Source organism: Xylocopa sonorina, chromosome 1 (assembly GCF_050948175.1).
Source record: "Xylocopa sonorina isolate GNS202 chromosome 1, iyXylSono1_principal, whole genome shotgun sequence".
Taxonomy (NCBI): domain Eukaryota; kingdom Metazoa; phylum Arthropoda; class Insecta; order Hymenoptera; family Apidae; genus Xylocopa; species Xylocopa sonorina.
In genome coordinates this window covers 20,968,710-20,995,580 of record NC_135193.1, presented here as the reverse complement: position 1 = coordinate 20,995,580, position 26,871 = coordinate 20,968,710, and the positions used below count along the sequence as shown (strand labels likewise).

Sequence of the window (26,871 nt, the reverse complement as noted above, 5' to 3'; positions counted from 1 at the left end):
GCCAGGATAATCATCCGCCGTTGTATTAACGAATAAAAAGAGTGGCGTCGAGGGCAGAAGGAGATGGACGTTTTCAACCGGGCCTGGGCACCTGGTGTTAAAAAGTTGATCAGCCGCGTCGAGGATCGTATCGATCGCAATTAAAATGACAGCTCGTTCCCAGCGAGGCGTCGATTGGTCGCGCGGTGATCCGTGGCGCTCGTAAGAAGCGGGCGAATCGGTTCGTTCCGCCAGAGGGGACAATCGCGCGACAGCCCAGGACGCCATGGTACCGGCGACCTCCAGCGTCGAGCATAATTGCATATAAACGCCGTGACGGCCGCTGACCGACGAGGAAACACGGTCGAAGCGGTGTAATTTGTGGAATCGGTGTAATCGGCTTTATGGCTTTCGCCTCGTCCTCGTTATGCCGTCCGAGGTAGCTGTCGCTCCGCGAGCTGCCAGCAGCCGAATCGACGTCACGCGGAAAATCGCTCGCCTGCTGATTAATCGCGATACGAGCGTACCTGCCCTTTCGAGAACTCTATTATTCTCTCGCGGTGGAACGATATATATTCGTGGGACGACGACAACGCGAGCGACTTGTTTTGTTGCTCGATAAATCGCTGGAACCGTTGGGGGTGAAATCGCGAAAGAGTGCGCGTCGTGGTGGACCAAGAGCGGAACGACGAGTAAACCTTGCTGTGATCTGCTGTAATTTCGAGAAATGGTTGATATTTATCGAGAAAATCGACGGATCGGTGTCATTAAAAATTGCGCGGCTCTGGTTTGTGGAGGAGACCTCGAGTGTTTGGCGACAGAACGCGATGGTCGGTGGTATTAACGAGTAAACGCGGAAGTAAATTGGGGGATCGAAAAATCACGAGTTACGCAACTGGGCGACGGAATTTCTAGCGTGTTTTCTTCAATTACTTACACACGGGAACGCGGGAAAAATTTAATTGCGCGAAGCGGCCGTCCTTCTCGGTGTAAAAAAAAAAAAGGAACGAAGAGAAGAAGAGAAAAAAATTGCGAAATAAACTGAAGCGGCTTTAATTGTACGCTTTAGCGGCGGGCGTCGACTTTATTTTCGTTTCATTAGGGCGAACCGTTGCAGAGGCCGGTCCTCGAATAATACCCCTCTAACAATGTTGCGAATAACGTACAGCTTGCCGTTAAAATTAACGCCGTAAATCGCGAATGGCTGCTTAATTACACGCCCTCGACTCCGCCAATCCGACTGTAATCCGAACCGATTTCTCGTCTTCCCTCCTCAGCCAACAATTTTTATTTTCCCCTCGTCTGTCTTCCGATTAAATTCCTCGAACGCACGTTTCTTTCCCTCGTAGCTTTTGCGTCACGTTTCACCCGTTAATTAAACAGACGTCCCTTCCGCTTTGAAACCGTCGATCCACGTGGACAAACTCTCCGCCATCTTCCGCGAAATGGAGAACGAACGCGCGAAAGCGATCCGGTTCGATAACGTTTCCGCCTTATTAAACGACTCGTTTCCCCGGCTTTCGTTCTCCAACCGAGCTTCTTGTTTCCCGGATATCGTTTCGAAGGCATCCCCCTAATTAGCAGCAATTTTCCCGCGCAGCTCGTCGCTGGAAAGAGAGATAGAGAAGGAGAGAAGGAAAAAGAGAGAAGACGGCAGGAAAAAAGGGGACGAATGAACGACGGAATGGTAAGGGGGGGAGGGAACTGGAATAAGTTTCCGGCGGAACGACTTTACCAATTAGCGAACAATCGTAAGAGGCAAAGTAGAGGGTGAATTCGGAGCGGCGTCGTTATGGCTCCTTAAAAGTTGGACCGCCTTTTTCCCCGCCGCTTCAAACTCGATGCCTTTATTAAAACTTTTGATTGTCCGCCATCGAGGATATCCCCCCGTCGCGCGGCGTCCGCGCTTTTTATTGAATCAACCACCGCGAAATATCGCGGGACGCGGTGCCTGCCACCCCCTGATGGCAGCCACCGCGACGCTCTTCGTATCTTTTCGAGTCGCTCCCACGGGCGGTTATGGTTCCGCGTCAGCGCGGAAATTAACTTTGCAAAGTATCGAGAATTTCCAATACGTCGGACGAGCTTCTGAACAATAACGCGAGCATTCGATACGATCATCCCCTTTGATGGGTAAACTATTTAATTACAACTTTGGACAATGGCTCGCGAATAAACCGTGCGTTCATGAATAGGAAAATGTTCGTCGAGTAAAGTATAATAGAAAGAAATTAAAATGCGATACACGTTTTCTTTTCTCTCTCTCTCTCTCTCTCTCTTATTAACCCTCTCTTCTGGAATGTTTAAATTTCATTTTATCCCCGAAGAAACGTCTATATGCACGATCCACATCGATTCTTACAGGTAACGACCGCGTGAATGAAAGCTCTATCAGCTTCCGTGTTTGATCACAGCGATCGTTCGTCCACGTCGACTTTCGCAAATCCTCGAGCCGTCGCCAACAACGGAAACCCACCGAGAATTTCGTCTCTCATTTATCAACCCGTATCGAACCCTCTCGAGAAGAGTTTAATTAGCTTAATCGGTCAACGAGCCGTCGAACGGCTAATGCGATTAACTGTCCGAACTTCTTCTATTTTCTCCTTTTTTTTTACCAACGTCGCCAATCGCGTTTCCGTTTGTTATTCAGGCTTGAATCGCTCGTCTAATTAATCCTGGCGCTCGCTACGCTGGCTCACCCGGCCGCGCGTAATCCTTTCAATTGATGAATCCGCCCAATCTAATTCAAGGACCAGCGGACAATTAATTAATAGCCGCCGCGTTTCGACGATACGTCACGGCATTTGTCCGCGCGCACGCGGTGAACTTTCGCCGGTTCGTCAGCGGTCGCGACTTCCTGTCCGACATGTTAACTAATCGAGTGTTGCCTGATAAAATTGGGAGTTCGATAATGCGGCAATTAAGCGTGCCAGAGGGGGTCGATTCCGTATTAATTCACGGGTTGACCTCGCGGATAACCTCGCAGCGGGGATACATCGAAATCGGTCGATCGATTCGTTCGACTCGATTCCCTGGTTCGCCACGCGCGTCGACTCTTTCGCAATCGAGGCTCCAAGATCGATCACGCTCGCATAATCGAACGCAGAGAGCGTTTAATTTCGAATACGACTTTTCGAGGGTTCGACGAACCTCGCCATGGTACCACGAGCTTCAAAGCAGCTAAGTAAGTCGCCAGCGTCGAGAAAGACCTTCCACCAGCCATTGTTCCCCAAGTTTTTAGCTAATTGCGCGACAGGAGGGGCGCGTATTAATTACAGTAAACGAAACATTCTTAGCGAGCCTGTTCTCGACGAGTGTTTGTATCGCTCTTTGTCCGGGAACCAGGCCAGAGGCAAGTGGAAGCTTCGCGAAACGCGATTCGGTTTTTCTCCACGCGGAACACTCTTTAGATTCGCTCGCGCGCGAGTAACTCCTGCCTGGTTCATCCTCGGATATCCGCGCGCGGTGGGCGCCAGCCTTTCTGCGCCTCGTTTTTAAGCACCGACGAAGCTATTGAACGGTGTTTAGAGCGAACCCCGTCGCAACTGGGTTTCCCTCGCAGTAGATGCGCGTTCGCAACGAAGAATTCTGTGGGCCAGCGGCAAAAGAGTTTCCCTCGTGCTACAGCGATAAACCACAAATAGAGGAGAGTTAATAGAACCGCGGTCGAAACGAGGATAATTCTTTCCCGAGGGCTCGCGGGACCGTCGCGGCGGGTTTAATCTCTGGCGGGGCGATGTTATTTCCGGACGGACGAGAAGTAATGGTTCCGGCGTCGTTGTCGAGCGACGGGACGGCAATTAAACGCGAGAAACGCGAGGGCGCGCGCGGTCACGGAACGCTCGTAAACCAACGCGAGCCAGAACCGCCACCCCTCGTTTCTTAAAATGCTTCAGAGGGCGATTTCAGCCGCGTTTTCCACCGATCGCGAAGTAACTCGATGGAATTCGCGGAACGCGACCGCGCGAAATCTCGATCCGACCGAGGCTGGTTTTCGCTGGATTACCAGCGTCGAAAAGGAATTCTGCCCGCCTGTCCTCGGCTCTTTCCACGCTCGTCACCGCGCCCGCCACGCGGCAGGGCGCGGCTGGAATTCCATTAGGCGAATTCCACCGGGGACGACACCGCCGATCTGACGTAATCGTTCGAGGAAACGCGAGTCGCGTCCTCGTGGTTATTCAGCAATTTGTCGAGGCTACCCTCGGCTACGATCGAGATCTATGAATTCTACGCTTTCCTCTGTCGCGTCGAGAGATAATCGCGGTTGAAAAAGTAATATTTCAACTGGTGGAATCAACGTCCCCCGTTGTATCGTAAAGTGGAGAACGGTGTCGCTGGGTGAAGTGAAATTTGGCAAAAATTTACGCCGTTGCAGAGAGCCTTCATCACAGCGTTGTTCCCCGTAGCTTCATACGAAGCGTGCCTCTATGTTTTTACATTTGCGTAGAACGCGCGAAACGAGGGAAATTAGATCGTTGCGCGCGTTGTACGCGAGGCAAGTTTATGGCAAGAATATTAACCAATAAATTTACGTTCCTTACGTATCCTTTTTTTTTTTGTAACAAACGAAGTTGCGATATTCAATCGCAGGATCAACGAATATTTTACGATGTCGTTTCGTTGCGATTGTTGAACGAAGAAAAAAAAGTTGACGAAGATTGGTCAGCTTTGGAGCACGCAGTCCTGAACGGGTCTCTCCTTAATGGAGAATTGATTACCATGCACGTCGCCACCACGTTCAGTTTCGTTGTTTCGCAGATTTCACGGGTCGATCGATCCACGCGCGAGAGGGTGGAGAAGCAGCGAGAACCGTTGGCGAGGCGAATTCCACGTTTCGCATCCTCGCGTGTCCCGCTGTCGATGAGCGCGGTTTCGAACGAAACGCGAGAGGGTGTTTTCGCAGCGACAAACTAGGTACGATTAAACCGCGTAAGTTGCTCGAGTTTCGAAACAGTAACGGGAACGGTACGGTTGTCATTTCGGTTATTACTGGCGGATTTGGAGCGACGGGTCGGTCGTTAGGTCCGTTGAAGAGGTGGCCACGGGTCGAAACTGGCTCGTCCTGGAAAAGGGTTGGCGAGTGCTCGTTAAATATTCCGGCGCGCGCCGCGAAACTCTCTCTGTTTATTTTCTAAACACTCGCCGGGTACTGCGACCAACTATTTCCGTTAATTGTTAATCCGCGAGGCAAACAGCGCCGGGGCAAATACGCGACGGATGCGCCGTTAATTCCGTAAAACGCGCGGCGCAAACAGCCCTCCTCGAGTTTTCGCGCGAATCACCGGGCTTCGACGACTACTTCCGCCGCGGCACAAACCCGGGACGGGGCTCTCATCTGCCTTTATAACGCCTGCACTGCGACGCGACCCTCTCCACCCTCGAAAGGATCGCTCTCGATGACGCGGCAAACTTTCCCTCGACCGGAAGCCATTCGATCTCTGAAAGTTGTTGGACCGCTGACAGTTTCTTCGTCCACCCTCCCACACACACACTCCTGCCACTACGCGTTCGAGCATAATTCAAGCTCCTGGGATACAATCGAGACGCGAGAGGGTGGTGAACGAAGAAGAGGAAGTCGTTTCGTCGCGAAGCGTAAACGCGGCGTATAAACGCGCCTTGTGATGAGATGGCCGGTGTCTGGCTATTGATCGGCCTGTTCCACTGTCGGACAACCCTATTAGAGGTTCGCGTCACGTCGTATATTTTTTCTGCCGCCCGCCATTACGCCTGATTCCAGTGGACGGTTTTCTGACGACGAGTTCGTAGGAATTTTTCTTGCGAATCGAGGACGAAGCTGTTTCTCTAGTGGACCATCTGTTTGTAAATTGAACAGCAACTTTTTTCTCTTCGAATTTTTATAGAAAAGTGTACAACCCTTCCTCTTCCTCTCTCTCTCTCTTTTTCTCTTGTCTTCTTCGAATTGCTCTCACAGATGCCTCGTCAAATTTCTGTCTCGACACGTTCCAAGCTCTACGATCGTCGTAAAAACAAAGCTCGACCACGCGAATCGAAACGCCTCTTCATCCACTCGCAACACCCTCCTGACGCGCTTCACAATTTTCGCAGTTTCGAACAAACAAGCCCCGCGCCTCGATCGAGGCGCGTGATAAATTACAATCTCCCAACGCCACTTGTCTCGTGGAGAAACGAACGCTCGAAGAACTTCGCAGGATGGACGATCCCTTCCCGCTGCGGAGGAATTTCCTCGAGGAATCTTTTGCGGAAACAATTTGTGTCGGGGTGGACGAAGGCGTCTCGAGCGCACGGATCGATGGAGGAGTCAACCCAGATGGAATTTTTGCCACCGCATCGATAGGTCGTCGTTGAAACGAAGTGGCCGATTAAATTCGCAGCTTCTCTCCCTCGTCTTCGCGACGGTTACTCAATCCGATCCACTGTCCCATTTACTTTCGTTTAATCCGATTTGAACGAGCATTGTCGGACCCTCTTCATCGCTGGTGCAATTAGTTATGCGCTGGTTCGGTTAAACGAAGGTTCCTCGAGCGGACCCATTCGTCTTGCGACGACTCGTTCGACCTGCTCGAGGATCAGCGAAGACACTCGAACCGTGTTTTTCAAATCATTCGACGAAGGCTGAAGCGAAGCAGAGGTTCCTGGGCATTCGCGAGAATCTTAATGTCACGGGTGTGGCGATAAATCCTCGTTTCAGATTCTGGATTACACGCTGGCCGTGTCAGATCGCGATGATACGCTCGACGATGTTAATTATTACAGCGACCGGTTGGTTAGCAGCTGAGAGTGCTTGTTTCATCCCCTCGCGTCGCCTCCTCTCTTCGTCGCATCTTATCAGAGTTGCCCTCTCGTTGACAACACCGCGTTTCTAGTGCAATTTGGACTCATCCAACCTCGCAGCTGTCTGCTCAAGGATTCAGTCTTACGCTCTTCGAGACCAACTCGAGTCCAATTTCGCTACTTTTCACTACAGCAGAAGACAGCAACAGCGATTACAGTCTGCTCGCAAAAATGTTCAGACACGAAACTTTCCATCGCAGCCAGCTCTCCTCTTGGTTAATCGCGTTCGACGTTATCTCCGATGACTCTCGACCCTCGAAACGTCTTACGCGAGCTCTCGCGGTCCTCAGCAAGTCCAGAATCCGCGACGTCAGCAACCTCCTCGCGCTCCCTCGCGAATCACCGTTCGTTATATCCCGCAGCTGTTCCACCGAAGATTCAATCCTTCAACCCTCGATCCCCGTCAGGATTAATCCGCTTCAACCCCCGGCAGGAGGAACTTCCACCAACTGTCGAAGCTACTTTCCGCTTCGTTAATCACGTTCGACGCCCCGCCTACGCGAGAGTGTCGTGGGCGTTCCACGAGTTTCGCGCGCTCGCAACGTCCGAGGAGAAACTTAGTTGCCGCGGAATCGAACGAGGGCTGCAAGTTTCACGACGAGTTCGCAACAGGAAGCGATTTGCACCGTATCCGGTGGATTGAAACGGGTCGCGGAGTCGTGTCACGCTGTCGGGGTTAGCTCTCGACGACTTTGAGGATTTCTTAGCGACTGCCTCCAAAGAGAGACTCGTTCGATCTTCACAGTTTTTCTCGCGAAATTAGCGCAACGATCTGCTTCGCGAAAGACGAGTGTTTTTGACTGGTGCGTGAGTTGTGGCTCAAACGACTCCACGTCGTAGCGACAGATCATTTCGATGCCCTCGCCAAGTTCATACTCGAGATTCCACCGCGTGTCGCGTAGAGGAATTCTCTTGTTGCTGGTTCGCGAACCGAGGCGCTGAGAAATTCAGGAAACGCTAAGCAACGCTGTCCAGAGAATTCAATATCGAGCGGATCCCAGGCTCGCGGTCGTTTCCACGCGTGCTCGTGTTCGATCACGTCAGTTTCGTAAAACCTGCATTACTGGGGTATTTTTATGCGTCGCGTCGCTCCAAAATGGCCGGTGTTACTGCAAAACCCAACGTTCCTCGATGGACGTAACGCGTCAAAATTGTTGATCGATGCTTCTTTCAATCCGTGTTGGAATTATTCATCTCCCCGCTGATGTGTCCGATAGAACAATACATCGTACACGAAACAGATCCATGCGAGCATTGTTGAACTATTATTGTTATTACGTTACGTCTATCCAATTATGTTCGCTGCGAATTCCGTGTCCGTATTTTTCCCGTTCCCATCATCCATACGCGAGATCGTTGCCAGTATAAATAACAGGGAGAACGTAGAACCGTGCCTCGAGATTCCATTATAACGATCTACTCGCGCAACAACTTCCGCCTTCGCGGAAACCCTTAACGACGTTATCGATCGTCGCTGCACGCAACGGTGATACGACTCGAAGATACGCAACAAGTGAACGCGTGCCATAAGACACTAGTTACAGGATACCCGGATAGTCTCGTTCTATATCTACCAATCCCACCCTCCAGAGCGACCCTTCTCGCCTCCTTCCTGGCGTACCACGATTTTAATCGCGCTACGACTCGCGGCACGTCGGTGCTCTGATCGTTTAATCGACTGAAAAGGAACGAACTCGAAGGATAGGAGGTTCCGGAAACCTAGCCGGAACAGTCGATTCCACTTAATATTCCCATCGTCCCGTCCCGTCTTCCGCTACCCGATATCAGTACAGTCTCCAGCAGCTCTTCTCGTAACCGACGCGCGAGCCAATTTAAAATGTCGGATCGCGAGGCGCGTTTCTTTAATGCCATTTAAATTGCACGTTCCACTCGCGACAGTCGGTCTCGTTGGCCCCCGGCGACGCACTGTTTTATGCATGTGCCTCGCAGCCGCGTTAGTGGCTGTCCCGGTTTTTCATTTGCCCGTGGAAATTCCACGGGAATTCAGCCCCGCGCCGCGGTATTCCTTCGACGAGGCGGACGAGGAGGAACGTCGAATTACTTTAGCAAACCGGCTGGCCGTTTTATCGAGGGCGGACGTGGGACCGTAAGCGGTTGGTTAAACGGCTCTGCACGCCCTCTGTCTCTTCCTACACCCTCGAGTTCTCCGTTCGCCTCACCCGCGGCTTCTCTCTTGACCGACGAGGGAACTGCGGGAATCAAACACGATTCTGGCCAATTTCGAACTCGAAACAGCAGTTCTCGCGAGTGTCACGCTTCGTTACCCTCGACGCGATTTCGATGCGAACCTACCCCCCACCCTTGATTCGATGGGAACTACCAGCAACCGCGATGCGACGGGGATGAAAGAGTGAAGCTCTGCAAAATTGTTTCTTCGAGCTTGTTATTTCGCAGCCCGCGTAATTTTCAACTCGCCGTGTTGCTACCACGAGAGCATTTCGAAAGCTCGTCTCTCTTCCAACGTGTATCTCTTCCTTCTCATGAAATTCTACGCTGAAGATTCCTTTGCTCAGTTATCTTTGACCGGTAAACGTGACTCGATTTTTCATTACCATTTCCCCTATCGGGAAAATGCGCATTTTCTACGTCCCACGAGGTATATCGTACGGAGAAAAAGTGACATTTTTGCGTCAAATGTATATATATCCTGTGACCAGTTTCGTGAGGAGCAACCATCTCTATTATTAAAAAAGAAATAAGTGTAGCGGCTAGCAGTAAGGCACGATAGAAGACCTTTCGCTACAAACTAGCACGGTTTATGGTATGCGCAGCAATCAAATCATTTTTGAGGAACCGTTTCAAGCTTTTAATATTTTGCGGGTATGCAATAATTAACTTAACCAAAAACACCGCCACCCTTCTCTAAGGAGGCGGTGTTTTAAGAATCGAAAAACGTTAACGATTGGTATTTAACAAAACGTTGAAGAACCAATCGAAAAGCGATTCTCCTTGGAGAATAAAAGCTCTTAAAAAGGACTTATTAACTTTGCACCCTGCCACGAATATCCTGAGCACGCAGAAATGAATTTCTAGTCTTAGAAACCCTTTACAAGAAACGAAGCTCCCATCGAAGGGTGCTAATGTCTGACCAAACTCGAAAGCTCGAGAACCATTCTCGTCCGCGTCCATCCGACATCTCTGGCAACTACCTCCAGCCTCTCGTGATTCTTCCTCCGACTTTAATGCCTCCCGTGGCGCAACGCGACGCGCCGTTGCGTCGTACATTATAATGCCTGCTCTCGTGTACGCCGTGTTCACAGGGAATGCGAAAGTGAAGTTTTATGTCGCCCATAAACGATGTATCTACGTACACCACCCGGCTGCGTCCGTTTCCTGTAACAACGGGAGTACACACGACGCGACTCGTCTCTCGAAATAGAGACCAGTCTTTATTCCTCCCCAACGACGCGTCTCGTAAAGAGTTTCCAAAAAATGGACGCGCCTGTTGGCGTCCCCCTTCGTTTCATTGAAACGAGCAACACTGTTTCACAGCGAACTCACGCGTAACGTCGAACGAACGAAGTTTACGTAGCGAAAGACGCGTCGACGACCGACACGGAGGGCCACAAAATGGCTGACCGTGGCGAACGCGCGCGACTTATGAAAAAGTATAATTCAGAGACGGTGGCGCAATTAACGTTGCTGTGACAGCCGTCTCAGCTTCCAATTTCTCCTACAATTAATTCTCGCTGTCCGTCGAGCACGATTTTCATTATACACGCGTGTACGTATCCGTGTTAAAGATTCATCGATCGGTAACTCGGGTCGTAACCATCCGCGCGAAGGATTCCTCGAGCGAACCTGTGCGCGTCGCTCGTGGCCGGATAAAAAAGTCAGCAGGAACGCCGCCGCCTCTGGTAATCCCGATCCCCGTGTGTAACGTAAACGCAAAGCCGCGCTCTAGGCTAAATATGCCAGCGGAAAATAAACTGGCGCAGCACCGCGAGCATTCCTTCCCTTCCGTTACGTCCATCCGGTCGACGATTATTTCGTGCTCTTAAACCCGTTGGGTATCGTCGAGCCAAACGCTTCGAGCGCGGAGATTATTCGATCGCCACCGTTTCGAAGAGGTACGAATTCATGGTCGATGTGTTTCTTTTTTTTTTCTCCGCAATTTCTCTCGCGATCGACGAAGGAGGATCGAGAATTTGTGGCGCTCGACCAGTGTAATACGGAATTATGCGATTCGAGCAACCGCAATTTCCATTATGCAGTATTTACCCGTGGCCATGTATCCGGGTGGGTGCGATGCTCGCGTGTAACTGATGACACTGGCGAGAGGGGCGAGAGAGACGCGGAGGAAGCAGAAATGGCCTCCTAGGCGGCGGAGCGGCAGCTGAAACGCGCGGTGTACGCGTTCCACGGGACTCCGTCGAAAATGAAATTCCATTACTCGTCGCCAGTCGACATCGGTGATATCGTTGATCAGATAAAGTTACCGTTCGAGTGAGGCGAGTGCATCGAGGGAACCGCTGTTACTATTCTGTGTACGTCGCTCGCTTTAGAAGGCCGGAAATGTAAACTACCCCTCTTGGGCAAGTGGCGCGCGCTGTTCTCCGTGTCGCTTTAATAAACCAAAAAGCGCGCTCGTCTTCCTCGTTACGCGGCAAGGCATTTTTCCTTCCAACGCGGACGTATCTGTTCGTAGAATAAATATCTTCAAAGGTACCCCCGAATTTTCCACTCTCAAAGCGTAATTATCCCTGCTGAATATTTCAAAGCCGCCTCTGCGAACTTCGTCGAGGGAATCAGTCGCGCGAGGACGTTCGACGACGGTTGGATCTTTCGTGGGCAAAAGGAAAGCGTCGATCGAGGCGGAATAACAGAGACGAAGAGCAGGACGAAAGTAACCACCGCGAGAGGATGTCATCGCTGGTTAAAAACAGGCGATGTTGTAATTACCGGAAGCGTGTACGATACGAGGGCAGCGAGGAGGATCGTACTTTCCCAGCGACTCTTTTGCCAGAGCGGAAATTGTAGCTCCGCGGGCGGAGGAGGAATCTCCGCGAGGGGCTGGTGAACTCGTTGCTTTCTGATTAAGCTCGCTCGTCCGCCCATTGTTATCGCGACCCTCGAAAGGAACCGCGAACGCCGTTTCACCCGAGCTTTTAATCGAGCCACCCTCGATCGCTCGTCGATTATAAAGAGCGCCGCGGTTTTCAGCGGCGGGGTTCGCTTCAATCGAGACCAAACATCGATTCGATCGATTCCCACGGCGGATGCTGCTCGCTCGCGTCCCCGTTTCCAGGCGTTCTATGAGGCTTCGACTTGATCGATCGTCGACTTGTTGAATGGGTCCGCGATGGACGCGTTGAATATCGTCGAAATCGGGAACAACGAGTCGACTGGTCGCGATTTTATAACGATTGTCGCCAATTTTGTTCTCTTGAGACGTAAATACCTTTCGCGGTGAAATTCTTAGAAGAAAAAGGAGGAGGATGTTGGTGAATCTGGGTTGAAACATCGATACCAAGTAACACGCCTCGAGATAAAGTTTACAGAGAGCTGGCCTCGAATCCGCTTCAATTTGACAAAACATTCGAGAGATCGTAGCGTCGTTGGAAACGCGAAGGAGGGCGAAAGGGGTGGCGCTGAAAATGTATGGCGCCAGCAATTAGAGTTTATGCGAAATCGAACGGTTCCGTGTAATTCCGTTGGGTTTCCGATAAAACGTTCGTGCTGTTAATTATCGAGAAGCGAGAAAAAAGAACGGAGAGATATAAAAAAAAAAAAAAAATAATAAAAGCGTAATAGATAAAAAATAAAAAAAGATTGTAGGGGAACGTTTTGAGCGTATAACGACCATTTACGTTCCCCGAGGGCGGTGCTACGGTTACGCGGAACCGCGATGAATGAAATTTGATTCGAGCGATCGAAAACGGACGCGCGTGATAAATGAAAAACGGCGTCTGACGCGGGGAACGACTTGGCCGCGTGTAAAAGGGGGTGAAATCAAGCCGTAAATAACGCGGCGTTAAAAATATTTCATACGCGTCGCCCGTTCATACCACCGGGCACCGCATATACGTCGCGGTAAATCATCCGGCCGGATGCTGGTATAAATTGCGAAAATATTTTGTAATCGACGCCGCGAATAAATCGCGGGGAACGGCCCTGCGATATTGCTCGGTTAGCGAGCGAGCGCGTCGCGAGGATCGGCCCCCGTTTTCAAGGGTTGATTAACTCCCTTGAACAATCGCGCGATGGCTCGCGTCGACGCCACGCGAGCTTTGAATTAGTGCTCGCGAGGAGAAAACGCGACGAAGAACGCGTCCGGTATTGTTCGTTGATTTCACGTTCGTTGGAAATGGCGGCGACGACACTTCTCCGTTGACAGGAACGTTATTCCATTGCTACGCGCGTCCTGTTGCATCTTGACGTACGCGTTGGAAACGGATTCGAGGGATGAAACGTCGATGGTGTTCTTCTGAAACAATAGGTCTTCGTTACTTGGGAAACCTACGTGTAAATAACGAAACAAATAATTTATTCTAACAAATAACAAATTTTGCGCTCGCTTTAGATGTCGACGCTGTACTGTTCAAATTGTAACTAACTCCTGAGGGCTCCTTTCCCTCGCGTTATATCTGTTTTCGCCCTTTCGTTCGCAGAAAACAACCTTAACCCTCGAAGGCGAAAAGAAAGTTTGGAGTCAAACATATGTTTAATGTCTCCAGTCTCTTCGTTTCGAGGGTCAAATATTTTCTTCCACCCTGCGCCACGGGGTGCAAAGGCGACCATGGTGCCACAATTACTTTTTTCAAGCCTTTTTGTCTCCACGCAGACACAATCGAAACAAATTTCTAATACATTACTTACTTTGAAATTTGTCAAATCCAGTAAAAATACGTACCAGCGATAAATTATAATTCCATTCGATCGCTCTAAACGTTCTATTAGTCGACGTCTCGAATAAATTATGAACCCTCGTGATCGTTCGCTCGAGGGGTCATTAATTTCGAATAATCCGTTCGTTACTCGTTGACAAAACGCGCGACCGTATTAACCTGAATAGGAAACGCGGCGGAACGAGCGGAGGAATCTTCGCGCGAGTTCAGCTCGCGGCAGAGTATTTTCGAAGCCATTAATTTCCCGCGAAACTGGAATCCAAACCAGTCCATCTTTCGATCATTTTACGCCAATATTTATTTCTCTTATCGCTCTTCCAATAGCCTGCGCTTCAAATATCGCGCTCGTAGCTCGTCGTCGTCGATTTATGATTTCGAACCCCGCGGCGAGCGTCCCGTTCGATTAATTTGTCGTTCGCGGAGGACCCTCTGCTGATGGGACTCGATACGTTCCGCGACTCAGAGTCACGAGGATTTTACGAACGAGAGGCTCCACCAGCCGAGGAGAATTCGAGGTTCATCTCTCTGGTAGGAGAGCAAAGCCTCTGTGATCCTATTCGAGCGGGGACAATGGACGCTTAGCTGCTGAGGAGATCATCGAGGAGGACGAGCCTAGAATTCCTCCGTGGCTTTCACCCCCCTCGAGTAACTCCCGTTCTTTCTTCGTCTCTTAATCAAATCCCTTTACTCGTCGAAGTTAATTATCCATGGTCGTAGCCTATTAATTTACTCGATCGAAATTCAGATATTTATATACTCGATGCTTCTCTCTCTCGAAAGAGAGAAAAAGATCCTTATCTAGCGATAAGTACGCGGATAAACGCAGCGAGGAGAAAGAAAAAAGAAGGAGGGAAGAAAATCACGGTACGAACTCCACTCTCGCCGATTATGCAAATTCGAATGGCGTGTAAGAGTTACGAGGCCGCGGTGCCAGGGCACCCCTATCGATTCCGCGGCCCATTACGCCCCTTACGATGCAAAACGAATTATAAACTCCATCGCGCGGAGACAAGACGATCGCTGCTCCCTCGATAGGCTAGAAACTTTTATTCGAATACCAATGTCGAGGATATTCCTTCGAAGGAATTGTTAAAGGGACAAGCGATTTCTATTTCGAGACTTTGGACAGAATATCGCGAGGCTGCAGTGTTCTATCTTAGAAAGGGTTGAAAAGACCCTTAAAAATAGAGGCAGGGCAGATAAAAAACGCAGAGAGAAAAAAATACGGAAGAATAGCATAAAAGAGGAGAAGAGAATGAAACAGACACGCGCAAAGGTACTGGAGAAAGTCAGTTATTAAATTACAATTTCAGTGGCTGAACTGCCACCATTGAATCACGCACAGTTGCTCGAATTAATATTTACATTAATCAAAGTAACATCGACTTAAAGACTCAGAACCAAGTTAAACTGAGTATCGAATTCGATGCAGTCTCGCAGTCGCAGAGGAAACGTGGTCCTTGGTACGTTCGATTAATTCACCCCGATTTCGACGATCTACGAGCGCGTTACAAGTGGATCTGCAAGCTCGGTTTCCATCGACGACAGGATAAACAGTCGTAACCGTTCGCGTGAAAATACGTTTCGCCTCGAAGTAATTCTAATATATATAAACGCGATCGTGCCATCGAAGGAGATTTGTAGAATTTTCCGAGGGCAGTATCGACGTTTCTTGGACGGTCGTGGGGGGTCGAAGGTGAAAGTTGGCTGGCGGAAAGTTTCCAGATAAATCTCGACGGCAGTCGCTTGAAAAGTTGCCGTTAAACGGATTCCCGCGTAACACTCGCGTTGGCTCGCGATTCAGACGCGATCGGTATCCCCCGCGTGGACTCGCGGATCGATATTAATCTTCAGCAACCTCGCGCGTTACCCCGTAGGAATCGAAATTTCATTTCGAAGCCAAAGTTTAGCTGGGTTTTTATTTAACTACTCGAGAGACAAACTTCTTTCACGCTCTGAGGAGAATGGTGGCGACGAAAGTAGTTTATATCGTTGGTTGCAATCGGATCCTCTGTGTTGGGATCGAAAGATGTACAGAAATCTCTGCTCTTCTTCGTACTAACTCGATCCGTTAAGCTTCCGTCGCTTAAGAACACGAAATAACGCGGGGGAAGAAAAACGCGCGAACCAGCGTGATCGCAGAGGGCTGCGCGAGTCGCCCCGCGTCTCTATGGGGTGTAAATTGGATGCTGCGGTGGCAGAGTCGCGGCTCCGTTGTCAACGAACCGTGAGATTAACAAAAATGAAGAAAAACGAGACGCGGTAGCCGGCTGGTTGATTGCATTTCTTAGCCAGTCGGGGGTTTCTGGATTTTATTTCCAATTCCCGCTGGCTGTAACCACGTGGCCCCATATTACCAGGCAATTTCGAGGCTGCGTCGCGCGATAACGCGACACGTTCGCCTATATTTCTTTGCGTGGACGACCGTTAATTTCCAGGCGAAAGTAGAGGGAGACGTCCAGGTGAAATTATCGTCGCGATGGAACTCGTCTCGAACGAGAGAACCAGCCTCGCAATTATCGCGACCGCAACGGCGGAAGTTGCGACCGCGGACGCTGTTCCTGGTAAGTTGAAGATGGACCGTGGGATCGCGACCATATCTTGGAAATATAGCCGTTGTGGAGCGTTGGACAGGAATCTCGGAATTTACGACGCCGCGACTGCCTGAATTCCCGTGGATCTGCGCTAAACAATCGCGTACAAGTGACGAACAATTGGACACGGACGGGTTCTCCAGTCGAGAGCTCCGCCATGGACGAAAGGCATTGCAGAGAGGCTTCACCCCGAGTTAAGCAACAACGGGACTCGGTGGCGAAGCGTATTAGCCAGCTTTGCATCTCCAACCTCTTCATTATACACAGAGGTGTATAACGAGCGTATCACCGCGCGGTTCAATTATACGGAATCGTACCGAAGAGCTAATTATCGCGCCTCGAACTCTTGGCCCCGATTTATACGCGCTTCCGTCTCATTTGCGATCCTCATCGCGCGCAGCTGGGATAGTTCGGAGAATTTCCTCATATTTTTCCAGTCGATGGTTCGCCAGGTTCGACTTTTCAAGTGGAAAGAAGTCGGATCCGGGTGGTTATTAATCAGCGTCCTTAATCGCGGTCCGATTAGTCGACGAGCGATTACAGCGCCGTTGCGAGGGCAGCCGTCGATATTACGATCGATACCAGCGGCGTTCGTGATCGTCAGCCAGGATTTCGCCGCTTCGGCTCTGTCCAATTAACAATGCACAAAATTCTGCGCTGCTGCGTTCCGCAGTCAAAGGACAACGCCAGGCTCAAAGGGACTCGGCAACAAAGTTGCTAATGCGCTGTTCGCGTGCCATGAATAAACATAACCAGCGACCCAAATAATGCGAAATGTTCTAAAACAGAGCTGATTCGAACGGCGAAAGAACCAGAACGATATCCTCCGTTCCCAACCCTTCGCGATTATATTAAATTTGGACGTAGCTGTCGTAATTCATTTCCGCTGAGCATCGATACATAGTCTGCAAGATTGTGAAAAGAGAAACACAATTTATTCATTCTTTTGTTTAGAAATTGTCAAAATAAAGTTAGTCATTGCTAGTTCCACTTTCACAGTACTCTTCTTTAGGTAGCTTTCTTTTCGCCATTTTGCAGTATGATTTCGAAATATCTTAAGAAGCAAGAACTAACTAAGAAGCACTAACAACAATTTTTAAACTACTATTTCGAATTTTACCAAGTAAAAGTTCTGTTCTTTCATAGAAAGTATAAACTGATATATCCTGAACGAAGATTAAGGCACGACGAATGCAACATAAATTTAGCACAGTTCTTTGCTGCGTTGGCTAAGAGCAGACACACAATCGCAAAGGGCTAATTGCCTCGAAGATATCACCAATTCGAAGGCACTCGATGCATAAACAATTCCTAGCAGAATACAGGAACGATCTACGCCAGCAAACGGATCAACGCAGCTTTGCTCGGTTCAGAGGGAAATCCCTCGATGACCGGATGTTTCGGAAGCCACTTCTTGCTCGATATCGCCTGTAAATCCGTTTTTGGAAAGGATATACGAACCTCGCCGGTTAGCTTTCATCGAGAATTTGCCCTGAGTCGGTGGAAACGGCTCGCGCGATTCTCTTTGCGAAGGCGTCGCGTTTCGATAATCACCAGAGATTCGCCACCGCCAGCGAGATCCGTGGAAATGTTTGCACCGTCGCTCGCAGGCTGGCTTATTTCTATCGAGGACGAGGCATTGCGAGATCGCGCGGCTTCGATACGGGTATTTGCTGTTCCCACTGCAAACAGGCGAACGGCGTGTCCCCCCTGTTTGTTCACCACCGCGAGAGAATTGGAGTTGCGCGGCTTTAAACGTTTGTTTGTCGAGATACGTGGCTCGAAGGCGAGCTGCCAGCGCCTCGCAGATATCGTCCAACGATCCTTCCGATAAAGCAGCATCGTTTTTGCGAAGAGGACATCGCGACGAGCGATGACGAGCTGATCGCGAGTCGATTCGAAGGAGTTCGAGAGGATCGAGGAGACACGGTGGAGTCTGACAAAATTTCAACCGGATGTATGTTCAAGTGGAGGAGGAGAATGGTACCGGGAAAGGACATCGGGTAGCGCAGAGCTCGCGAGCGTAATTAAAAAGTTGCTCCCGGCCAAGTGGCGAGGCACACAAAGGCTAGAATTTTTCGCGAGAAATTCGCGACGAAATCGAAAGATAAACGAAAACGTCGAGATTAAAGGAGACTCGGGGTAAAAAGCTGGCCGCGCGGGAAAGGCGAGGCAAAGCCTGCGGAGAGAGAGTCCATCTCTGAAATTATAATCGCAGGAATCCCACGAATCTAAATTAGAAGTTCAACGGGGAGCCAGCGAGACCGGGGTATTTATCCATCGAGGTGTCGGTGGAAAAAAAGTTAACGAGAAAAACCAACACCCACGGGAGGAGATGATTGTAAGAGGGACAGAGATGAAGGGCGGGCCGAAGAAAATTGGGGCGCGACGGTTGGCCAGCTTCCGGTCGGATCGCGGGCTAAATTTGCAATGCATAGCGATGAGATCGCGTCGACGGGACAGCGCGGGGATGTTTTACGGAAATACGTCGGGCAACTTCCGCCAGTTCTGTCGTTAATCCGCCGATTAGTCACCGTTCCGCAGAAACAAAGGGAGCACGAGCGAATTATCCTCCTGTTGAGCGATCGACCCTCGATCCCGCCGCTAATAAGACGCTCCCAGCACCGGTTCCAATGAAATTTAATTAGTTCGCCGGGACTGCGGCCCCCCCGTCGAGTCGCAACTAGATTTAATGCCTCCCCAGGATCACCACGGAGATCCGTGCTGGTCCTGTCGAGAGTTTAATTGGAAACGGCCGTTTATTGACTCCGCGATTCGGCGTTCTCCAGTCGATAAAAACCGCATTGCGTGTACTCTGTTCAGATTGCTGAAAGGAAATAGTGGTCCAGGACTGGTTGTTTCTAATTCCATTACAATCGTTACGATTAAATTATCTCTGATCGTGGTTTCTGGTCTCCTTTCGGAGGGTGAGATAAAGGGGTGCATCGATCGCGACACACTTTTTATTATTGTAGGAGAAACTATGTCGAGCGTTGGGATTTGGAGATAGGGAATTCAAAAAAGAAATAGCACAAACTATAATACAGAGTGTTCTCGATAAATAAATCTATATTTCTAACGCTATCGTTCGCTTAACGCTCTTTCGCGTAGACTTTTAAGGTTATCCTAAGCACTAGGCGTTGAGTTTTTATAAAAACCGTCATCGTCTCGCTCGAAATGGCTGTCGAACATATTTCTTCGATCGTAATCGAATCCGAACGGTCCAACTACGAAAGGATTATACAGAGACGGTACTGAAATTACCCGAGCTTGACGGTTTGGCACGTACTCTGGTATCCGGGGTCAAATGTGGGGATGATTTGTCCGACACGGACTGATTAGGCGGATCGATGACCGAACACGCGATCCGAAACCCTCGACATCACCTGAAGGGCTCGCGGTAATCCCTCGATGGAGGATTATAGATTCAATCGATGTTGACACGCGTCTCGAATCGACGCGAGTCGCGGGATGAATATCCGTGCACCGCTCGATGATCACGGGCCGTGTTTCACGCCACGGCGTGCCGCTTGAATTTAAATCGGGGGATTCGTTGATCGCCGCTTATTACCAGCTCGATTGTCTCTTCAGAACGTTCGTTGTTTCCATCGACGGTAATTTGACTAATGAGCCTACGTTTAGCGTCCGCGCATAATTAGCCGACGCACCCGATAAAGATTATTCAGAAAGCCCCTAAAGCGTCGGTCAACTGTGCTCACCGGTACAGATTACGATTAACAGCGTTGCAGTGGAAACGCGTACCACCTGATACATCGAACTGTAACGTTAATGAAACGGATCGCCGTTGCAGATAGACGATCGCTTTCAGTACAGATACAGGTTGCTCGTAACCCGTACAATCCGTGCTTTCGATCTCGCGAGCTCTTCGATTCGAGACGACTCGTCGATCGAAAACGAAACCCTGGTCTCGTTCGTTTTGCCTCGATCGATCGATCGACGATCGATACAGACAGGGAACCGGACCAGTCGGTTCGAAAGTCGCGCGTAAACACGCTATCGTGTTTCGAAGTTCATTTGATCGAAGCTTTTTCCCCGTGCTCGTCGCCGCGTGTATTAATCGATCACCAGCCACGTGGATTCCCTTTCAGCGGGCGCAGACCGCGCCGGATTGCGCGTTCCACCGCCAGAGGGTGGGGAACGGAAGTCGAGGAAGGTTGCTCGAGGGATTACGCGGATGAGGTATCGGAAAACCGTGGCGGCGATCGCTGCTGGCCAATATTCGGCCTCGATAAGTCTCTTACTTCTCTCGTCGAGGCTCGATCGCAGCCTGGCTTTCGATGGAAATGATTATTTACTCGGTCGTGCCACGGGAAGCGACGAGCTCCCTCGAATTCCTGTCTCGCGATGAGAAAAAAGAAATGTACGCCTCGTTCGTGGGAGCAACGGAACGACCGATTTCCCGGTTCGTCGACGAGTGGCGCGCCAAGAACACCGCGGCCTCCTCTTCGGATCCTCCGTTCGCGCCCTCGAATAATCCGTTTAATCGACCGCGACGAGCCTGGCCGCGATAAATCATCGTTTCTTTGCCGATGGAACCAGCGCGGAGCCGCAATTAGCAGCTCGCTCGAGTGCGATCGAGGGGATCGTGACGATATTAATGCCCGATCGGGAACGCTGGCACGCGTTCAGCTGGCAATCCCTCTGGTTTTTTTTCTTCAACGAAAGGGTTCGTTCGCGAGGTTGATTCGTTCGAAGCGATTGGAAACTTCTGCTGCGACAAGCATCGCAACGCACTCGAGCATCGCGTAACTACAAACGACAGATTTTTTATGATCAACGCGAGGTTTTATTAGTCGCGTTGAAGAAAGAATGTAGGTCGAATGAATCTTCGCTGTTGTTAATAAATAAATGTGTACTTTATTAACTAGCAGACTTATTTACTAGACGCTCTGTACTTCCTACTTTAACTCACTGTTCGTTAAATACTCCTCGATCTTTCTTCTATCGCTACTCGCTAAACACTGACTTTTTCTCCCTTTAGATTCACCCTGTTCACGCATCCCTCAGACGCTCGCGGTCACGTCCACGCCACCCTTATTATCCTCAGTCTCACGATCCTGTCGCTCAGTTCCAAACGCTCTTCTCTCTTCTCTCTGAACCCAGCAACACGCAGTCGCTTTATTTCATTCTAAACACTCTGTCGCCCACGCACTCAGAATCGTTCGCACTGTACAAGAACAAACTACCTGTAGTCATAGTTCGTTTCAGAATCGTCGAGAACGATATCGTAAACACGTCTGTACGACCCGTCGTACGAAGCGTTCCATCCTGGCTCTCGTCTCCGCTTCTAAACACGTCGTGGCTGGCCATTATGACCGTTTTTTGTCCGAGCAGTGCAATAGGTGGTCGAGGTCGCGAAAAACAGGGCAATAAAGAGGAGGGCAGCCTCCTTTTTACCATCGCGCCCGCTTCGAACTCATAAACGGGCCCGGGGAAATAACTGATGATAGAAATATCGGCGTCCCCCGTACGGACCAGCGATACGATATTACGTTGTCAACCGACGCGTTGAAAAATCGCTGCCGGATTCCGGCACCGCTGCAAATCGATCGCGCTAACGAGCGCTGGTTTCGCCGCCGTTTAAAGTGGAATACACTGGCCCAGCGGCCATTACGCGCGCATAATGAAAATCTATCCTCGACGATGAATATGTTTTTTAACTTATCGGTCTATCCGCGAATTAATTATCGCCGCCCAGCGTCCGTATAAATCTCTGGTTCTTCGCTAGTTGCTTTGGTTGGCGTTTATACGGTTGTTCGTTGATCATTCTTCCCGCCAGACGCCTCGAGGGCGAAGATTCATCGACGACGCGAAAGGAGCGCGAGTGATCGCGCAGTTAAAATGAGTTGCAGGCAGCAGGGTGCGCGTGAATCTGGAGAGGAACGGGATTAATTTAGGCAGAGGCGCTCATCGAACGAATTATTCGGCTTTTTTAAGCGGACAGTCGTATTTCGGAGTCCGAGTAAACATTCATTATTTGTCGACGGTCTCTGCGCGTTAAAAACACGACGATTTATCGCTGGTCCGTGCGTTCGAGTTGACGCGCGCACCTATCGATTAGCGACGGTAACAATTTAATCGTAAAATTATTCAACGCCCGGGTCTAATTCATCGTTTCGCCGCCGCCTCGTTCGCGATCATCGACATAATAACGATTAAAAGCGTCCTTTGAAACCGCGTAGAAATATTCATTCGTACGCGCGCGTTAATCACGCGCATAAGTTCCTGCCTCGCGCGTACGCGAGCTTCGCGATCCTCGTTCCATCTCGAGCGATGAATCGAGCGTTCACTGGAAAATTCAATTTCAAACGCAATCAACACCCACCCGCGCTGCTCCTGCCCGTGCGTGCACCTTCGTAACACTTCGATAGAATATTGTTTTCCGATTTAAAAAAAAAATGTATACACGCGTCGCGAGGCGGGGGACGAAGCGTGGACGAAGCAGAAGACAGTTAAAGCGCAGTTTTGGCTGCCGCAAAAACTAGCCAACCGTCCATACGTTATCGTGCACGGTACAGTGATTCATTTCACCGTGGTTATTGTTCACGTGCGTGCGACTGCAACGACGACAACTCGGGTGAGCGCATCGTTGCGTCGAGTTTTCGGCATCGATTCCTCCGGAATTATTGCACGCTGCAACGCGAGCCACCCGTTATCTCGTTTCACTGGCCCCGTTAGTGTGTGATTAAAATGTTTAATCGATGTAGTTCCCATCGGGAGTCGTGATTACCCGGGGCAGCCAATTACAACCTTTGCCAGGCTCGTTCCTTTGTCACTCCGCGAGCCTCCATTACGTGCCAATTACGCGTTTCATCGTTCCCGATCGATGACGGCGTTCGCCAGGTCCTCGCGAGGATGATACCGCCCTTTGTCGCGTCGTCCTCGCGTCCTGGACCAGCGACGAGGATAAACGCGTCCTCGAGAAACTCGCGAAAACCTCGCGAGAATCGCGACTCGTCGAGGGCGGGTCGAACGATAAGAAATTCGGTTGACTGGGGATAGTCGAAGGGGACGACCGACTCGAGCGTGCCAAGGGACATCTGAATCTTTTATCGCGCGACTTTCCACCGTCCTTGAATTAATTTCGAAGTCGCCAGGCGCGCGGCACCAGCGCGTAATTGAAAGTTGGAGGCTGGGTGTAATTTTGAAAAATTCATGCTGCGTGGAATTTAAATAAGCGGACATCGAACCGGGCTTATAAATTAAGACCGTATGGAAAATCCCCGTGGCGCGGATCAGTCGGTACGTTTCGTGGGAATTTTAATTCCGCGTCCCCGCTGCGCCGCGACGAGCTTAAAAATTCCGCGCTGGCGAATTTGAATTAATACCGCGGGGATCGTGGCTCCCGATGAATCTTCCGTCCATCGAGCGATCCCACCGCCAAGTTTTCGTCACGCGCGCACCAGGAATTTATTCGAAAAACGTTGGAGAACGCTGGAGGACAACTGAACGCGCGTCGAGGATCCTGCGGCGAGAATCGAACGCGCGCGTGTAATTAGTAATTAACACCTGAAAGGTCGGTGGGGAACGCGAGCGGGCTGAAAATCGCACGGAAGAGCAAAAGCGAGGCCTCTGCCGTTTCCAGAGTTAATTATGACGAGCAGCTGGATCCAGGAAATGGTTTCGCTTCCGTGTTCAGAGAAAGAGTTACTTTCGCGAGCTTGGAAAAAATCTCCGCGCTTTTGAAAGAGAGCGAATTTTTTTTCCCCCCGTCGAAACTAAAGCCTTCGCATCTTCCTGTTTGCGATTCCATCCCGTCGCATTCGCGAGTTCTCCTCTTTTCTTCTCTTTTCTTTCTTTCTTTTTTTTTTTTTCTTTCATTCACACTGTGCGTCGCGCCGCTTTGACCTCCTCCGCTCGCGTTCAGCGTTCCTTTTATCGCGATTCTTGCGCTATTCTTCCCCGCCATCGTATTTTTTTCGCCCCAACGTTCGCGCTTCCGACTTCAATATTTAATCCGCGACTCCGTCCTCGTTCTGGAAGCCTCTACAAATTTTATCGCCCCCTAAACTTCATACTTCTCACCGCTTATTAAATAACGTTCGCTCGCGAGCTCGCCGCGAGTACGCAATCGAGTGAAATCGTGCAGGAAACTTCTGGTTCGTTCATCGCGAATCACGATCGTCGCTACGTGCCTCGGAGTCACGGTTAACCGCCTGTGTTCCTGTTTTTGTTGCAGACCCAGGAAGCAACGCGCAGGATTGGTCGCAACGAGCCGTAAGTGTCCTCTAATCGCAACGACGCTTCTATCCGCGTGATTACGCGATGTCTGCAACGAAGTGGACTCCAACAACGGAAGCCGTAATGCAAAAGGGGTTGCTGCTTCGAAACGTATCGTAAATCGCTTCTTGTTTGGCGTACCTGAGTCTTTTTTGTCCAGCAGGTAACGCGAGAACCAGAGACACCAAGGGCTCGCGTTGAACAATCCCATTTGCGATAAGAAATATAGCAATTTCGTGGTCGCGCGTAATTACGGAACAAGGGTGGCATCGACGAGCTCGTCGCGTTTTCGACGAAGACGGTCGTAAATTTCAACCTTGACGGTAGACAACGACGTGGTTTTTCCCCAGTTCGTCCACGTAAGCGTGGCGAAAGGGACTCGTAAAGTACACGAGAAATCAATAACTGTTCTCCGCCGCGGGGTGACAAAGCTCGTAAACCGAGTCGAGTGTCTCTGGAACCGTTTCGAGCGTTACCATTGTCGCGCGTAAATGTTCAGGAGGGGACCGTCTCCCCATTGGTTCCGCTGTTCCACGCGGTCTCCATTAACGTCCGCCGACGGCGCGGGCTATTTTTCGATTATTGATAAACCGTGGGCAAACGGATAAACGGGCGTCCATTAGCGAGTATCTGGGTTTCGCTTGTCCTAAAAAAAAAAACGAATCACGGTAAAAGCGTTAAAACAATCCGCAGCGCGACAAATGAAATTTACATGCTCGCTTCGACTAAATAATCGCGTGAATTCGAAACGATGAAAGTACGGAGAGATTTGCAGTGGACTGAACGAAGAAAAAAACCAGGCGAATCGAAAGTTTCCCTCGTTACTACGTGCAAATTGCTTCCTCCGCTTCTCGACGCCACAGTTTCCGATCTCCAGGGGTTAGCCGCGGTTAACAGCACACCCAACTCGCGGCGAGTTGCGAGAGAAATATCAAACGAGAGCATCGCAGCCCAACCACGCACGCGACCTTCTCTATTTCAGGCGGCGAGCACCGAAAGAACGAACGCGACCAGGGTGAAAAGCGTCGTCGCCCTGCACGATGGGCTCGCTGGTGACCCGCGAGGTGAACGCGAGCGGGTCGAGCGGACCGATAACGAGCAGGCAGAGAGGCAGGAGAAGGATTACGAGGGCGGGGACGAGTACGAGGACGAGCTGAAGGCCGTCGCAGAGTCGCACGAGGCGATGTCGAGGGACGACACAAGGAATTCGAACGCGTCCACGGCACCGTCCACCAGGCTCCTCGACGGCGCGTCCATCGACACGAAGAGCTTCGACTCGCAAGAGGTGATCACCGTCGACAGCTCAGACGAGGATGTCGCGTCGAACGAGGCGCTCACCGACGAGCTCGTCGACAAGTACGACCAAGAGGTACGTTCTTACTCTTCCCCAGTGTTGTTCCATTTTCTTCTTTCTTTGCACCGTGCAACGTCCGTTCGTTTTTCCTCGATGGGAATTCGAAACTTCTAGCTGAGCTAATTTTTCTTACTGCCACTACTGTTTGTATCTGCTGCTCTGCGAGATAACGACGTTGGTTCTGAGAAAAAGCAGCGTGCGTTCGCGGGAACCTGTGTATCCTTTAACGCGAGAACTCGTTTCAACGTGGAATTTCGAACGGAAGTGGTCAATTAACCAGCGAGTTGCCAGAGCAAACTGGATAAGCGAACGATTGTCTGTCGGACGAGAGGAAGCTTTTCGTTCGATCGAGCGATTTAACAGAGCGGAGGAATTTCGATTGATCGAGTGGCCACGCGGCCTGGTTCCATGCGTGACCTGGTTCCTCGCAGAACCATTGCAATCGAGCCTTGACCACTGTTTCGTTGGAAGGGTTCGCGCGGCAAAACCCTGACCCGACGACGGCCCAACCCTGACCTACCAGCGGCCCATCTCTTACTTCGCTTTCCGCCCCTCTATTTACGATCGAACTGGCCGCGCGCCAGGATAACGTCAGTTCAATCGTTCGTGCACGATCCTGCTGGTCGCAGCGTGTTTCCCTCTTTCTCTCTTCCTTTCTCTCTCGCGCCTATGAATTTTCAATAACGCTCGCGACTCGACTCGCGCTCGAACTCTCGATGAAAATCAAACGGAATAATCGCGGAATCGCTCGACGATATTTCAGAGGATTTTTGTGCAACCTTGAATCCGCTGGATTAATCCTCCAGCACGGAAAATGTTCGTTACGGGAAATTAATGAAATTGGAATAAAAGAATCGGCTCTAATTTGATGAAAGCGCGAAGTTATCGCGAGGTCGACTCGTCGTTTCGCTCGGTTAACGAGTTCAACTTTCGAAGGTATACTTGAAGGATTCTTTCGCAATTTGCGAGAGTTCCTATTTTAAATACCAAACTCGAAGTATTCCGGATGACGGTTCGTTGA

At 50.4% G+C, this 26,871-nt stretch overlaps 3 protein-coding genes across 4 annotated transcripts in view; all 3 read left to right on the top strand.

Moving 5' to 3' along the window:
- Positions 1–26,871, top strand: part of Pnpase (polyribonucleotide nucleotidyltransferase 1) — a 159,182-nt gene that overhangs the window by 72,999 nt on the left and 59,312 nt on the right. The gene's annotated exons all lie outside the window — the stretch shown is intronic.
- The window catches only part of Bruce (BIR repeat containing ubiquitin-conjugating enzyme), a 167,438-nt gene that overhangs the window by 96,277 nt on the left and 44,290 nt on the right, over positions 1–26,871 (top strand). The gene's annotated exons all lie outside the window — the stretch shown is intronic.
- LOC143426797 (uncharacterized) overlaps positions 1–26,871 on the top strand; it is a 107,275-nt gene that overhangs the window by 67,045 nt on the left and 13,359 nt on the right. For both annotated transcript variants that reach the window (XM_076900455.1, XM_076900446.1), the window contains exons 2-3: positions 24,456–24,493; positions 25,479–25,865. In XM_076900455.1, coding sequence (XP_076756570.1) covers positions 24,456–24,493; positions 25,479–25,865 — 425 coding nt within the window. The remainder of the gene's footprint in view (positions 1–24,455; positions 24,494–25,478; positions 25,866–26,871) is intronic.